Source organism: Zeugodacus cucurbitae, chromosome 3 (assembly GCF_028554725.1).
Source record: "Zeugodacus cucurbitae isolate PBARC_wt_2022May chromosome 3, idZeuCucr1.2, whole genome shotgun sequence".
NCBI classification, from domain to species: domain Eukaryota; kingdom Metazoa; phylum Arthropoda; class Insecta; order Diptera; family Tephritidae; genus Zeugodacus; species Zeugodacus cucurbitae.
This window is the reverse complement of record NC_071668.1, coordinates 20,031,032-20,048,080: the sequence shown is the minus strand read 5'-3', so window position 1 is coordinate 20,048,080 and position 17,049 is coordinate 20,031,032. Positions and strand designations below refer to the sequence as shown.

General features: G+C 29.3%; 1 protein-coding gene across 1 annotated transcript in view; it reads left to right on the top strand.

Annotated features, from left to right (window-relative positions):
- Positions 1–829: 829 nt before the first annotated feature.
- The window catches only part of LOC105216393 (insulin gene enhancer protein isl-1), a 66,943-nt gene continuing 50,723 nt past the window's right edge, over positions 830–17,049 (top strand). The window contains exon 1 of the mRNA XM_011190863.3: positions 830–3,531. Coding sequence (XP_011189165.1) covers positions 3,396–3,531 — 136 coding nt within the window. The 5' untranslated portion in view covers positions 830–3,395. The remainder of the gene's footprint in view (positions 3,532–17,049) is intronic.

The window sequence follows — 17,049 nt, the reverse complement described above, 5'->3', positions numbered from 1 at the left end:
GAAAGCTCTAAAAAAATATTTCTGAAATATTTAGTGATTATAGGTAAAATCAGTTTCACAAGATCTTAGAAAATCCATAAATTCCTTCAAAATATCGCAGGCGATCTGAAATTGTAACGACCTTCCATTTCATAACAAGATATATTGTCCTATTATCCTTATCGAACTGGTACTTCGATCAAGTATTTAACAATTCTATAAATATATGTATGTATATATACACCTATATACATATCAACATATATAAATGCAAATATTTCAAAGTTCTCTCCATATTATTTATGAATTATTTGTTAAGATGTCAAATGGAAATATAATTTTTATTCATACAGTTATTTTCTTTAAAGATTGATTTTCTAATTTATTTTTTAATAAAAAATACGATACTAGACACACTGACCTAGGGCCTAGTTCAACAGTAGAGCGTAAATAATTCTTAAAAAATAATGAATAAGTTTTATAATCAATTAATAGATAATTACAGTGCGCACTCGGTAATCGGAGACCATAAATTTTATTATTTTAACTCTGTAAATATGTATGTAATGTGTTGGAACTAAAGTACGAATATTTATTATTTTTGATTTATGAGTTTATTTAATGCCAATAGTCTATATTTGAACGCCTTGAACAGATAATTTATTTGCTTTAAACACTGTGCAGTCAGCACCTTCGTCTAGCGGCAATAAATTCATATACGAGTACATATATTTTCATGGATGTATACAAAATGCACCGAACTTACATATTTATTCATATACGACACATGCACACATCCTTACACGTATCTATATACATACATACCACATCCACATATTCATACAACCAACAACACATTCAACACACAGAGGTGGGGCAGCACAAAAACCAGTTGGCTCCAGTCCTGTACGTACAAAGCAAACGATTGCATTTCCAGCTAACGCTACTACAACTACAACAACAACAAGGCACACACACGGCTGACTTGCAGCCCGAAAATGTCCCCCACACACACACTCGTCAATGGGCAATGGGCCGCCGTCTCAAACGCAAGCGCACTAAACTCACCCGATTGGCCCGCTTGGACGCCATTTACAAAAAGAAAATACGCACACAACGGCACACACGAGCGTGTAGAGGACGAACAAACGGACGGACATGAAAACTCGCACAACACACTTCGTACTTGCGGAAGAAGAAGCAGCAGAAGAAGAAGAAGAAAAAATGTGAAGCCGCAGCAAGAAAAAATTCTATGCAGCGCCAAACAAAAGAAGCGGCAAAGGAAGCAATACGAAGCGACGTCGTGAGTGGTTGGCGGCGGCGGTCGAACTACAACAACAAAGCACACATGAGAGTTTGCGGCGCTGCAAGTGCGAGCGAGATGTGGCGATTGGTGGCGATAAACAGGCGGATTTGTATGAACACCTGTTTTTCGAAGTTGTCGAATGTATGTATGTGCGGTTGGGTGTGTATGTGGTTAAAGAGCGCAGAAGAATGAACAAATAAAAGGCAGCGCAAGGCATAAAGAGGAAACAACAACAACAACACTACACAAGAATAACTACAATGCTTCAGACTGCTGTGCGTTCGAGTTCGAAACCGGTTGCACCACTTGGACAGCTGGCTGCTGTAGCTACAGTATAACAACAACAACAATAGCAGTAGCTGCCAGGCAATTTGCTGCTGCCAGTAGAGAGTCTTGCCGCTCTAACACATGCCATCGCTGCTTAAGTGCTGGCGAATGTTAAAGCAGCATGGCATGATGTTCGAAAAGGGGTGGGCACGTGAACACACATAAGTACACACGATTGAGATACGGCAGTCAAGCAACAACCAAACACACAACTGGTAAGCGCTGTCGCTGCCACTGCGTTTCTTTAGCCTTTTTGTGCAGCGCTGTCGGTTGGCTGACGGTTGGCGTGCTGACTTGACTCCGATACCGGTTTAGTCGCTCGTGAGACTTTGTCATCGACATTATAGTATTTACGTTGTGTGGAACGCTGTCGCTGAACCAACGATCGGTGGTGTTGGTGCGTCCTCGTGCAGTCGTTTGCCGTCGTTAGAGACTCTGTTCGTGCGATGCGAAATTTTTGTGCATAAAATTTTCAAAAATCTATGAATACGAATACGAAAGTGAATTTATTGGAACACAAATTGCTTAGAAAATTTCATTTAGTAGTGCGCGTATGTAAGTGTGTAAGCGTTAACGTAACGCCGTAAGCTGTGATGCAAAGCGGGACTGACGGCACATATTAACCAAGTGCAAATTTTAATGAATTTTTGAGTTATGCAATGGAATTTGAAAACGAAAACTAGCGAAAAGTAGCAGCTGACTTGCGTATGCGGCGCAGAAATCGGATTTCTGCGTGTGTGGCAGAATTTTTGTTGTAAATATTGTGTGGAAATTAAAAATTCGACTTCAAACTGGAACAACAACAACGAGAGACATTTGAAAAAAATTTTGAAACTTAAAAAAAATTAATTTTAAAAAAGGTCAAAGTTGAAATGCTAAAATCGTAAAAAATTAAAAAAAAATAAATAAAATCTAAAAGAAAGTAAAAGAAAGCTATTATATAATAGTAGAGAATGCACACAAACAAAAATTAGTTAAATTAAAAATTTGCAAAACAATCTCATAAGTGAAAAGTATGCCAAAGCGCCGTTTGGAAGTGCCTTAAAATAGCGAAAAAAAAACAAAAATTAAAAAATTAATAAAAATTAAATATAAAGAAAACTACAAAATTAATTTAACAATTTGCTCAAATAGTCACCCTTTAACGCTTACAAGTGTTTTGATTTGCATAAAAAATATAATAAATTAAAAAATAAATAAATTTAAAAACAATAATAACAATTAAATTTAAATAATTAAAATCGGACTGTAAAAAAATAAATATCTATAAATAAAAAATAAATATTTCAAAAATAAAAATAATAACAAATTAGTTGCTGACTCCCCAAAAAACAAACAAAAAACTTGTCTAAACAACAAAAAACAAAAATTTTGCATACCTCCACAATCATCATTTATTTACTTTGACGCGTACACCGTCGCTTAAATCATTCAAACTTCTCTTTTCTTTCACCTTTATCCTCAAAGCGCATTATTAATGCCAACTACCAATATTCATTTTGTGCTCAACATACGTTTTAGTTACATTTTACGTTGTGCGCTTGTAAATATAATACAACAAACGCTACAATAACAACAACAATAATAATAACAACAACAACAATTAAAATTATAAAATAATAACAGTGCTTGAGTGTCTTGAGTTCTCTTCAATCGATGTTTTCAACATAGTGCTTGAGCGCGTGTGTTTCTGTGTTTGTGTTTGTGTGTGGAAAACAATCCAAATCTTTATCATAAATTCATTAATTATCGATCAGCAAGACGCCCGCTTTAAGCTTAATATATGGTAATGGCAGAGATTGGTGGCCATTTGGCTCACCAGCTACCAAATTTGCACAATCACACACAAAGTGGATTACAACCGTCGCTGGTGATGAATCATCACCTGGAATTGGATTGCCATGGACATGATGTGATAAGTGAGTACCTGCAAATTACAAAATTTTGTTTTTGATTATTTGTTTAAATAAAATGTTAGAGAAGTGAGATTTACGATAATCTCGGTCAACTTACTTGGTTGAGAGTGTTCTAATACAAATGGATATTATGCTTCTTACCCTTCGCTTTGGATAAATTTATTTATTCATTTAATTAGCCGTCGTTTTTTCTAAGGCTATTGCTTAAAAATCTGGTTGGAAAATTATGCAAATAATATAATTTTTACTCAAAACTGATGATATTTGTAAACAAGAAGTCCTTTGAACTTCATTCAAAGTAATACAAAAATAAAAAAGACCTGTTACCAATAAAATTTAATACTTTTGTTAAAATAAATTAAAATTTTCTTTTGTTTATAATTAAGGTTAATATTAATATCAAGAGTTCTAAAATTATCTCAAGTCTTCTTCAAGAAATAAGGTTAGATATCGCGAGAATCCAAAATTCCAGTTGAAAAACTTTTTTCTCGTAATGAGAAAACGATAACAAATAAAAATTCAACTCCGATATTTTAAAATAAATATTTTGAAGTGTTGTCAAATACCCATTACTCGAAATATTTGAGTATAATCAAGGCAAATCATTGGGCGATATCTTATTGACTGGATTAAATTCACTCCGAAGTCATTAAAGCTAATATTTTGGCTGATAAATGTGCAGAGGAAATCTCACTGAAGTATCAGGAGCTTGATTGTCAAAATATATAGAATATGAATAATAAGAGAAAAGCAAAAATAAGTGATTAAAAGGAGCATTTTCTAAAAATTAAACTTAGACAAGGCAAATTCAATCAATTTTGATGGGGTAGTTAGTTAGAGAGGAGTGCAGCCCTATTTTTTTATTTCGGTTCGATCTGTCTGATATGCTTTTAGTAGACATCCATTCAAGGTTTGATGCCTGATGGATTCCAAGTATTCTGTGTCGGACCTGCGATTGGGCTGGACATTCACAGGGTAAATGGAAAATTGTCCTCTTATTCCCTTCTAGTTCATAGCCGCGACAAATCTTCTATGCCCTACACAACCCATTTTCATAGCATCTTCTCCAAATGGGCAATGAAGAGATAATTTCTTAAATTATAGAGCTCAAAATCGGATTTATATTTTAAAATTTTCTCCATAAAAAATGAAGACTATCACAGCTTTTAACAGGAGAGAAACAATAATTTATTTAGATCGATATAGACGCCGGACGGTTTTACTCTCTAGAAAAAAAAAAACAGTTTTTAATATAATCAGAATACTCAAACTATAGAGAGCCTAATCTATGTTTAAGAAGCTTTTATTTAACATATTAACGGTGCATACTCTGATTAGTAACGAATAGAGACGAACTCTGTGCAATATAAAACTTAACGTTTATGAAACACATTCACTTTTCACAGTGAATGATTATTAAGGGTGTTACTTAATATATAGACGTGTTGAAGACGCTCAACAGTCTCGGTCTAAGTCTAAGTGAAAAAAAATGTTGTGACAGTCAGAAAGGGACGTGATCTCTTAAATCATCATTGAGATTGTTTAGAACGCTTTGGAAGTTTAAAACATTTGTTGGTTGGTTGTCTATTAAAAAAATGAGGTCTTTGAAGCAGACTAGATATTTTGAAAGTCAAATCATTTCTTAATATTGGTTACTAAAGTTTATAAAGGGTTCTGTCTACTAAATACTATACTTAGGAACCGATGAACTGATGAAACAACAAAATGTTTCGCATGAACTTATCCTTCCATAGAAGAACGGCTCTTTATATAGCATACAATTCTCGATTACAGTTTTTTTAAATGCCGGGGTTTGTAGAGAATTTTGAATCTTTCAAAAAATAAAAATAATACTTATTAAATATAGAAGAAAAAAGAACTAACTGAAGCCATATATTTTGGGTTCATGCTCTACTTTTCTCTCAATTGCCACTTATATTGGTTAGAAATATAGTAATATATGTGTGTATGTATGTTTTTTTATATTTTTTGACGTTATAAATACAAGTTCATTTAGCTTAGATTATGAGCTTAATGCATTTTTAAATAGCCAGACTTAATTTACGATTTAAAGCGATAAAATATTATTGCAAGTACAAGTACCTATAATAACTAAATTTTGCTAATAGTAAATTAAGTAATTTCGTTGAATCCAATCGATTTTTAATTGCCCGAAGTTATTAAAAGCCAGTTAATAAATGGAAAAACATTTTAGAAATCAAAAAATTAATCGTATAATCGGTGTTCGAAGCTTAAAATTTAGCATTAGTTTAAAGTTTAAACTTTAAACTGATAAAACTCAAATAAATAAACTATTTAATATAGTGATTTTATAAATTATAATTTTTTATAATTTTTTTTATAATTTATACAATTACTTATTACTTTATTTTACTACCAAATCATGTAATGTGTAATGTATACACTCCATATGAAATATTGCTCATATTTTTGTTGCAATTTATTGTGTTAAACAACGCTGCAAGTGTCTGTGACCTTCGCATGTGAAAATCAAAGAAGCGTAAATTCTTCTAAAGCTTTATTAATATTAATATATGTGCGGAAAGACAAAGAAAAATATTTTATTTTTATTTTTAATATTCTCTTAGTTATTTTTTATTGCAGGTTATTTATTTAACTCAAGTTATTTTTCTTTAATTTATTTTTTGCTTAATTTATTTTTTATTTACTTAATTTATATTTTTTTAATTTTTTTATATTTTTTTAAATTTCTTTTAAAATTTTTTTTGTTAATTTTTATTTTGTTTGTTATTAAAAATACATATGTATGAGCAATATTCTCCATTCTTCCTTCATTTTTGCTTTGTAACTGGCGCTTAAGAATTAAAAATGCAGAAATTCATTGGCAACGCCACACCTGGCTGCCTCTGACTCCACATTAACAACACCCCACAACCCTCACACAACACTCTCAAATTTAAACTAAATAATGTACATGTTTAAAGCAGCCATAATCTTAAATAAAAATTTGTTGCAAAGTTGCTTGCGGTTATTTATGTGTCTAGTAAACGAATGAAAATGGCTTAGGTTAAATTTTGCACGCGTTGCTTTACACCTCACAGCGCTATTTATTTAATTTAACATTTTTTTGCCGTCAAATTTTACTTTTATACGCTTAAATTATATTTCGCTCGTTTAATTATCGCTCGTTTAATGTGTGTGCGCGCGTTGCGACTGCGCTTGGACGATTTTTAAATGCGCGTTGATTTATGGCATCAACAATTGTTGAATGTACGATATTTATATGTAATTACAGTAGTATCTGATGCGCTGCTTTCGAGCACGATTAGTTGGTTGAATGACATTTTAATTGTGCTCGCGCTGCATGTAGTGCGTCAAGAATGTATATTTTTGACTTTTTCGGCGATAAAACACAGTTTGGAATTTGTTTCAAAAAGTGCACAGAAATCGTAAAAACATGTTGTTTAATGAATTGTGCTTGTAAAAATATGACTGAGAGTTGTTTTCATGTAAAAATTTCGCAAAAAAAAAATTTGTAGGTTCAAACTACAGTTATGCAATGAAATTAAAAAAAATACTGTTTAAAATACTTTTTATTGAGTTTAATTAGCAGGTTTGCAATAGAAAAGTCTCTAAAAAAATTAATTATAAAATAAATTTGTATAAAATTTGTCCAAAATTCACTAGTGCTTACCTCAAATAAAATAAATAAATTTATGTCTGCTCTGACCCCAAAAATATAAAAATTGAATTAAAACGACTGCTCTCTGACCCTAAAAATATAAAAGTGTAATTAAAAAGACTGCGCAAAATAATAATTTATTGGACAATCTTATGAAAAATAATTTATTGGTATTAAATTTTGCCAAAAATAAAATTTATAAAAACAATTATTTCATCAAAATTAGTCTAAAAATATTTTTACAAAATTTTTTATTCAAAATTTTTCACAATTTTATTTTTTTTATTGTCTATATTTTTACAATAAATATACTTCATTACTAAGGTAGAAATTTGAATTTCTGGTAAAACATAAAATTGTTTAAATATTATAAAATTGGAAAATATTAGAAAATAACTCAAAAATTAAAAAAAATTCAAAGATTAATAAAAAATATAAATATTAATAAAAAATTATATAATTTAAAAAATCACAAATTTCCTTGAAAAAAACTCAAAATTAATCAAAAATTAAATTTTTGCTACTGATGTGCATTAAAAAAAAAATAAAAATGTAAAATATAATTATTTTCATATATTATATAGTTTTCAATTTTTGTTTAATTTTTTCTAAATTTATTTTATTTCAAAAATAATATATTTGGAACCTAAGGGGATGTGATTTTAGTTTATCTTATCAAATATTAATGACAAAAATATATATTTTTAGGAAAGTTTTGTAATAACAATTCTTCACAAGGCACTTCGAAACATATTTTATTTGCAATATTAAATAAATAATTTAATTTTATTGGATTTTTTATTTATAAAAAACCCATCAAAATATGTAATTCGAAACATATTTTACATTTGAAAAAAATAATAATAATATAACCTTCAAAAGAAGCTTCGAAACGTATTTAATTTTTTTTAATATTAAATATAAAAAATATTTTTTTTTTAGATTTTTCATATTAAAAATCTTTAAAATAAACTTTGAATTTTTTTAATATTTTTTTTTACTGTAAATATGAAGTATAAATTCCTAAAACCAAATTCAGCTTTAAAATTTTTCATTAAATAATAATTTTCCACAATTTCCAACTTAAATTCCAACAACAACAACTATGTGCCCAACCAGCTGCCACAGATCTCGTACCTTCAACCGTTTGCAATAAATTTCACAGTGAACTTTGCAAAATTTACAAGCGTTAAATAAAAATTAATTACAATTGCAATGGTAAATATTGTACAAAACACAACAATAACAACAACAACGACAGCGACAGCATACAATGACAGTCAACATTTACCCACACCCAAGCGAGTGTGTGTGCGTTTGTGTGTGTATGCACAGCTATGCATACATAAATAGGCAATAACTAATATTTGGCTAGAAACGCATAAATTATTTGTGACAGCCATCAAAACGAACGGAACGCACTAAAATGAATGGGCGCACTAATGTGTATAGGCAGGCAGGCAGGTGGACGGGCGGTTGGTTGGGTGGTCCAGTGGGTGCACCTATGACCGACCAACAATTGCAGCGACCCATTGGAGACACTTTAGAAGTGTGCAAATAGTGCAACAAATTAATATTTTCGAAATCGTTCTCCAGTGTTTGCTTTAATGGCGTGGAGCCGCTTATGTGGCGAGAGAGGACACTCGGTGGGTTGTGGCGTGAAGTTGGCTGCGCTTTGAAGTTCGCGCGGCTGCAGAAATGCATTTAAAATTAGTTAAAAGCGCGGTTTTTGGGCTAATATTTGTGGAAATAGAGAATTTGTGTGCCTTTTGGAGTGTGGAAGAGTGGAGAGAGATGCTTAAAGTAATGATTGTAAATAGAAATGGAGAACAATACTTATTCTAAATTATTTAGAGGAAGCGGAAAGAAATTTTATTTTGATATAGAACAACAAAAATTAACGAAGAATTATTTTAAAATTGTTTAAAAAAAAATTAAAAAAATAAAAAAAATTTCCCAAAAAAATATTTTTTATTTGAAAATTTTTCCCAAAAAATTATTTTTTATTTGAAAATTTTTTTCAAAATTTTTAATTTCAAATTGAATTAAAAAATTTTTCAAAAAAATATATATTTTTTTTTATTTTAAGAATATTTTTCAAAATTTTAAATTTCAATTTAAAAACATTGAAACAAAATAATTTAAAATTAAAATTTTTCTCAATTTTTTTTTTATTTAAGACGATTTTTCAAAATTTATAATTTCAAACTTAATAAAAAAATTCTTCCTTTCAACCAACGTCACTCTCTTTACCACAAATAGCATGAACAATTTCTTTGTTTTTTAAACCAACACCTCATCAACTCAACTTCATCAACTCGCTGAAACCGAATGCACGCGGTTGACATGCGAGCGCGCACGTTGAAAGCGCCGCGTAACTTTGGTTTATAGCCGCAATGAAAACAATTAAAATACTTAAATATGTACCTTTAGTACCTTTAGTGTTTTCTGTGCAAAGTTGCAACTTTTGTGCTCTGCTCTGCTGTTTGTTTGTTTATTTTTATTTTTTTTTTTTTTTATTTTATATTTTGCACTTCTGCGCGAACGTAAATATTTTAATGAGTTTCTCGTGTTTTAATATTTTTTTTGTTTCAACGCTGGGATGTTTGTTTTTGTAACGCCACTACTGATAACTACTCAAGTAGTCGTTAAATTAATTAAATATAACAAAAATTTTTGTTACTTCTTTTGTGGTTGATTTTTGTTTAAATTTGTGCGTATTTATTTAAAGAATTTTAATAAATATTTATTTTTGACAACTTTGTTTGTTTATATATATTTGGTTGAGCGTTTTTCTTTTTTTATTATTTTTTATTTTTTTTTTCTTTTCTATTAAACTTGGTTTTATTAAATATTAATTACTTATTATTTTTGATTTGAATCAATGTTTGCCTTACTTTTTATTAATTTTCATTATCGTTTAATATTTTATTTTATTTTATTTAATTTAATTTAATTTAATTTAATTTAATTTTATTTTATTTTATTTTATTTTATTTTATTTTATTTTATTTTGTTTTATTTTATTTTATTATATTTTATTTTATTTTATTTTATTTTATTTTATTTTGTTTTATTTTATTTTATTATATTTTATTTTATTTTATTTTATTTTATTTTATTTTATTTTATTTTATTTTATTTTTATTTTTATTTTATTTTTTTTTTTTTAATTTTTTTTATTAAATTTGAGCTCACACCACCCTTTGACCGTCTGCTTTTTCACAAATATTTACTTGTTTATCCGCAAATTTGCCAAGTTGACAATTGATACTCTCCTGCCGCTGCTTCCATTGCTGCCGACGCTACACCAATAAAGTTTCTTTCAACAATTACTTAACTGCATCAGCACCATATTGTCATTAACTACAAATTTATTTCAGTAAACTTTTCACAAGATTCTGCAAATACGCGTACTCTCATATTGTACTTACATACACATACATATGTACATATATATATGTATATTTGTATATCAGTATTTGTCACCCAAAAGGCAACACTTCACTTTTCACAAGTAGTTTCAGTATTTATTATTTGCCTGCGCAAACAAATCACACGTCAAGTGTAAGCTTTATATACATACATACAATACATACATACATATATATACATATATGAAGTATATATGTATGTGTATGTCTGTATATATTCCTTGAGTGATACTTTAGCGAATTTATTTAGCTGTTCAAAAAGCAAATCTCAGCGCATATATCGCCCTCAGTCTCCACAGTGTCTTGCGTCCATTTCGAACGCACTCTAGTCCATCTCTAATCCAGTTTTGGTTGCGGCGATTTTACGCTTTGCGTTGCGCTCACTCGTAAAGTAAACAAATTTATGTCACCTTATAAATAATAACAACGCTAATGACCATGAAACGTTGTAATGAAGTGGCAGGCAAGTGAGTAGCCGAAGGATAGCGGTTATAGATAATTTATCGGTAATTTCTTTATTTTCCCAAATGGTGTTTAAATAAATACCGAATGGTGCACATAAATTATTGTGTTTAAACAAATTGCAAATATATTTATTTATATTGACATAAAATGTTATTTTTATTAAAAACTATGCATTTCTAATGGCCGCTTTTAATTTATTGGTGAATTCGGTGGAAGAGTGTTGGTGAGTTTTATGAATTAAAAAATAAAGAAATATGTGTGGCTGTGTGGTAAAATGGCTTAAGTCGACTTTTGTGAATGGAAATAGTTTGAATTCATCAAACAAACTACTTTCGAGGTCTTAGAAAGGGAAGCTTCAAAGCATCATAAAGAAGTTATCAAATATATACATTGAGTATTATTATTTTTAATTAAAGTACCTAACTTACATATATGGAAACCTTTTTTAAAGCCTTCAAGATTGGGAGACATGCTTAATATTTCTTTAAAGTATTCAAAACCTGTAATTTGAGAAAGCTTTCTCTAAAGCTCTCAAACTTATATAGCATGTGGAACTTTTCTATAAAGCATTTGAGATAATATGATCTCAACATTCGAAATATTTCTTTGAAGTCCTCAAGAACCTGTAACTTGTAAATTCTTCAAAGATATGTAACTTGTGAAAACTTATATAGCATGTGTTGCTTTTCTATAAAGCATTTGAGATAATATGATCTCAACATTCGAAATATTTCTTTGAAGTCTTCAAGAACTTCTAACTTGAGAAAGCTTTCCCTAAAGCTCTCAAGCTTCTATAACATGTTGAGCTGTTTTATAAAGCCTTTGAGATAGTATGATCTCAACATTCGGAATATTTCATTAAAGTCTTCTAGAACATGCTACTTGCGAAAGCTTTCCTTAAAGCTCTCAAGCTTATATAACATGAGGAGCTTTTCTATAAAACCTTTAGTATAGTGTGTTAAGCGGAACATATTTCTCTGTAAGTCTTTAAAATCATGTAACTTGTGAAAGCTTTACCTAAAGCTCTCAAGCATGTGAGATCCTTCTATAAAACCTTTCAAATATAACAATTTCTGGAACTTTTCTTGAAAGCTTTTATAAGTTTAAGGCTTCTGGGACATTTCGCAAAGGTCATCAAGGTTGAGTTGCATATTTTTGGTAGCTATCGCTTCTTTCACTTCTCTCTCTTCTTTCTTTTCTCTGAGAATATTTGAGAGAAGTTGGAAAAAATCCAGTTCTGATTACAAAATCGAGTATTTTCTTAGTATGAAGGCAAATTAATAATCAATATATTAATTTTGTTCAATCTCAAACTCTCAGCTACTATATTTATATATCCACTTGATATCTCAACATCATTTCTTCTCCCCCAAAAAACTTCCATTCAGACACTATAAACTCAAACAAACAAGTTTATTTTAATTAAAAGATTGTGACTAATTTTAATTATTTAAAAAACGAAGAAGAAGAAGAAGCAGCATAAAATACAAATTGGCTTATAAATCGATTGTCATTAATTGCTTGTATGTACATATGTCTGTGTGTTTTTTATGACTTACAAATTTTTACGACTCTTGCAAATTTAATGAATTTCAGGAATAACGCAAAAAAATCCATGCATTTTAACAGTATTTTTTATTTATTTATTTAATTTTTTAATCATTACTTTTTTCATCAATACGAGTCCGTATGTATCTCTTACCTTCTCGCTAATGAAGTGTTGATAAGCTGTAATTTGCATACAAGCGATTTGTGTGCCTGCCAACAACAATAATATTTTTTATTATTAAATATAAATTGGAAAAATATTTGTGATTGCGTAAAATTAACGACATTGCCTGATATAACTGGGTGTTGGTTGCAGTTGGAAAAGCATAAAATCAAGGAATTTTCCAAAGCATTTCTGGATTTTTGGTTAATGGAATGATTATATATTATATATAGGTGTACATGTGTGTTAATTATTGTTGTAATTTACAGTTACAGAATAACATCATTAACCGTGAGGTTTTTTCACACAATATTAATTATAAATGTCATTTATACCACTTTAGACCAGTTTCTTATGCGATTTTTTCGAAAATTTTTTGAAATATTTTGTCGAAAATGTATAATTGTGTGTATTTAAAGAATTTTTGACCAAACTGTGACAAATTAATATATATAATTATCATTTATACCAGATTATACCAGTTTTTAATGCAAGTTTTCGTGAAAAAATCATTATTTTGTATATCTAAAGCATTGTTTATTAGACCGTGACAAATTATTTTTTTTTAAATGACATTTATACCGCTTTATACCAGTTTTTTATGCGAGTGTTTTCAAAATTTTTCAAATTTTTTGTCGAAAATGCATAATTTTGTGTATTTAAAGAATTTTCGAACAAACTGTGACAAATGATTATTTTTTAATTACATTTATATTAGTTTTTAATGCAAGTTTTTCGTAAAAAATTCATAATTTTGTATATCTAAAGCATTGTTTACTAGATCGTGACAAAATACTTTTTTCTAAATGACATTTATACCGCTTTATACCAGTTTTTTATGCGAATTTAAAAAAAAATTGAAGTTTTTTGTCGAAAATGTATAATTATTTTGTAGATTTATAGAATTGTTGACCAAAGTGAGACAAATATATATTTTTAAATTACATTTATACCAGTTTATACCAGTTTTTTTGCTAAAACCCATAATTGTGCACATTTTTAATAAGTTTTGACATAACTGTAACTAATTAATGTGTTAAAATTACATTTATACCACTTTATACCAGTTTTCTATTGTGACATTTTCGCTAAAAATTCATAATTTTGTATATCTAAAAAAATTTTGATAATAACTGGAAGCAAAATGACTTCAAAGTATACTATACAACAACAACGCTTTGTTATTGCTTCCATCTAATAAATTTTTTGACTAAAAACGCAAAATATAGCGTTAAAAAAATAACCGAAGTCGTCTTTTGGTGCTTATTTAACATATTAAAGGTGTTTTCTAAACCAAAATCACTGAGTTTTCAAAACAACCGTCGCTTGAACTAATGCGTATGATAAGTGATTTAGATTTTATGTTCGCGAATAATGATAACTTTTTTACGACTTTCATATTTATAGCCACAAACAGCCACAACTAAGAGCGCATCCTAGATGTTGTTGGTTAGGAGAGCAGCTTAATTAAGTCGTTTCGGGAGTCGTAAAATTATAAATTACTTTATAATTAGGAGTAAATTATTAAAAAACACATTATTGGCGTGCGATTTTAAATAACCGTTAACCAAAGTTGACACTTTTTATGGCGACAAATTTTCACGATACTTCTCGTTCGACAACATAATAATTTCGAAAAAGGTTAAGCCGCACAAGTGGTGGCATACAGATATAACGGTGATATGAATACGTATATATTTTAGTATATATGTATACGTATGTGTATATAAATACAGCAATTTGCTTGCAACGCAAACCGGTACTATAAATTAACCCGCTGATTAACTGATTAACTAATTGATTGAGTATATGTAATGAAATGCTTGACGCTGGTTGGTTGATTGCTGCAAAATGGTGGCGATGATTTTGCAAATGTTGCAAATTTGTAAAAAGACTAACTGCAAGAGATATGGATAGATTGTAAAACATTTACGCGGTGCTTGTCTAGATATTTAGATATGTTAATTCTACGTACGAGTATATAGGCATAGGTGAGTGTATTGGTTCGAATTTTTTGGCTGAATTAAAGCAGCATATGTTTTTCATAAATTTTATAGACGATTTTAACGTTTGCCGAACAGAAAATGTCATTAGCGAGCTCGCTAAGTGCGTTCGACTCGCCATTTCTATATGTAGGATAGTAGAGCTTACTCTCTCGTTGAAAGATTTTCATAAGAAAGCAACAACTATACAAGCGAGTAACAAAAATATTTAATACTCTACTATTTCTACATGTTTATAACAGTTATAAGAGATTTATACCAGTTGCTTGTTCGATTCTTCACTACTGAATTTCCTAAAAAAATGAAATATAGTTAAAATTCGACCACTCTTATGGCTAAAAATAATTTTGGTGAGTTTGTTTATAATTTTGCAAATTTATACCAGTTGCTTGTTCGATTCGCAACTTTTTCAAATTTTATAAAAATCAAATTCAGTTAATATTAGAACATTCCGATATCCAAAAATAATATTAGCGAATACATAAATATGTTTCTAAAATTTATACCAGTTGCATTTACGATTCATATTTTTATGAAATTAAAGCCAGTTTAATATTAAACCAACCAGCTGTCCAAAAATAAGATTAGCGGGTACATAAATATTTTTCTCAACTTTATACCAGTTACTTATTCGATTCATCACAAAATTTTTCATTAATTTTTTCTTAAATTGCAACCAAGTAAATTTTAAAGCATGCATCCAGCTGCCCAAAAATAATGTTAGCGACTGCACACATATATTTTTCGCCTAAAATTTATGCATAAATCAACATGCGATTGGTAGCAGATTTTTCGCATTTACATTTCTCATTTTTTTTCGCATTCAATAATTATTTCATTAAATTTTTGCAAATTTCTGAATTTCTGCATTTGTTGCTTGCGTTCAGCGTATGAAATTAATTTGCCATAAATTAGTGGATATAATTGCTTTGTCTGTGACAACAAACTAACCAATTTAACTAATTAGTGCAAACGCTACTCGACACAATCGTATACAAATTATCGTTAATCAAATTATTGGCAACCACGGTGAAAGAAACAGGTGTAGGCATTTGCATATAAATATGAAAAATATGCACAGAGGCACATACTCAGGCAGAGCTATATAGCTTTGTATATACTGAGGTGTATTTCGCATATGGAGCATGGATAAGTGATGAGCTAATCAATTTAAAAACTAAGTCACTTTTTTTAACACGTTTTTTGTGAGTTTGGGATTTTTTTTCTGGTTCGTCAAATATTTGTTAATAAATTTTTCGAAGTTTTGACATTGTTGCTAAGTGCCTTTGTGTTAAGAAGAAGTTGTTGAAAGTATGAAAATTTTTCTGTTTGGCATAAGAAGTACATAAGCACTCTAGATAAATTTTGAATATAATTCATCTATATAAATATATAAAGTACTCTACTTGCATTAAAGACGCGATAATATTGCGAATTGTATCTAAAGAATCAATAAAAACTGAGTTCTGCTGAGCTTCATTATGTCTTATCTTATCTTAGATATGTAAAACTTCGCTCCAAATTCTTCCAATGAGTTAGTACCTTCACAAAATGGCACCCAAGATTAATTTTCATAGCTTCTTCTTAGCTATCGAGGCGCTATAGACATTTAAGAGGCTTAGAAATCACAGCTAACTTCAATAGATTGTGGAAATTTAAGATAAACTATTTGATGTTGTATCCAAACTCTCTGAAACTCGTCAATAATTTCTTTTTTGCAATTTTTTATGCTTTCAATTGAGGTTATGTTTATTAATATAGTTCTTTATTACATATTTTCGATTTATTTCTAAATTTTATTGCTATATTTTATAAAGCAACAACAAGAAAACAGATTTTTTTCATAAAAAAATATTGTTAAGTGACCAAAATCGGTTTCTAACTGAGTTCTAGACACCTTCTGAGGTTAGGTCCCAATAAAATATGGCATTAAATACAGCAAAAAACTCAAAATGATAAACAGTAAGTGCGAAGCTTAAGGTTTAACTGTCTAATACGCTCTAAAGCTGGGCGAATCGAACACTCAACTAGTATAAGTCAAACATTTTACAAAAGTATTGATATATTTTATAAAGCAGCTACAAATAACATAATTTTTGATTAAATAGTATAGTTAAGTGACTGAAATGATTTCGAACTGAATTTTAGACACTTTTTTTTTAGGTTAGGTCAGAATGTGAGGTTAGATCCTAATAAAATACGTCTTTAAATACAACAAAAATCTGAAAATGATAAACAGTATGT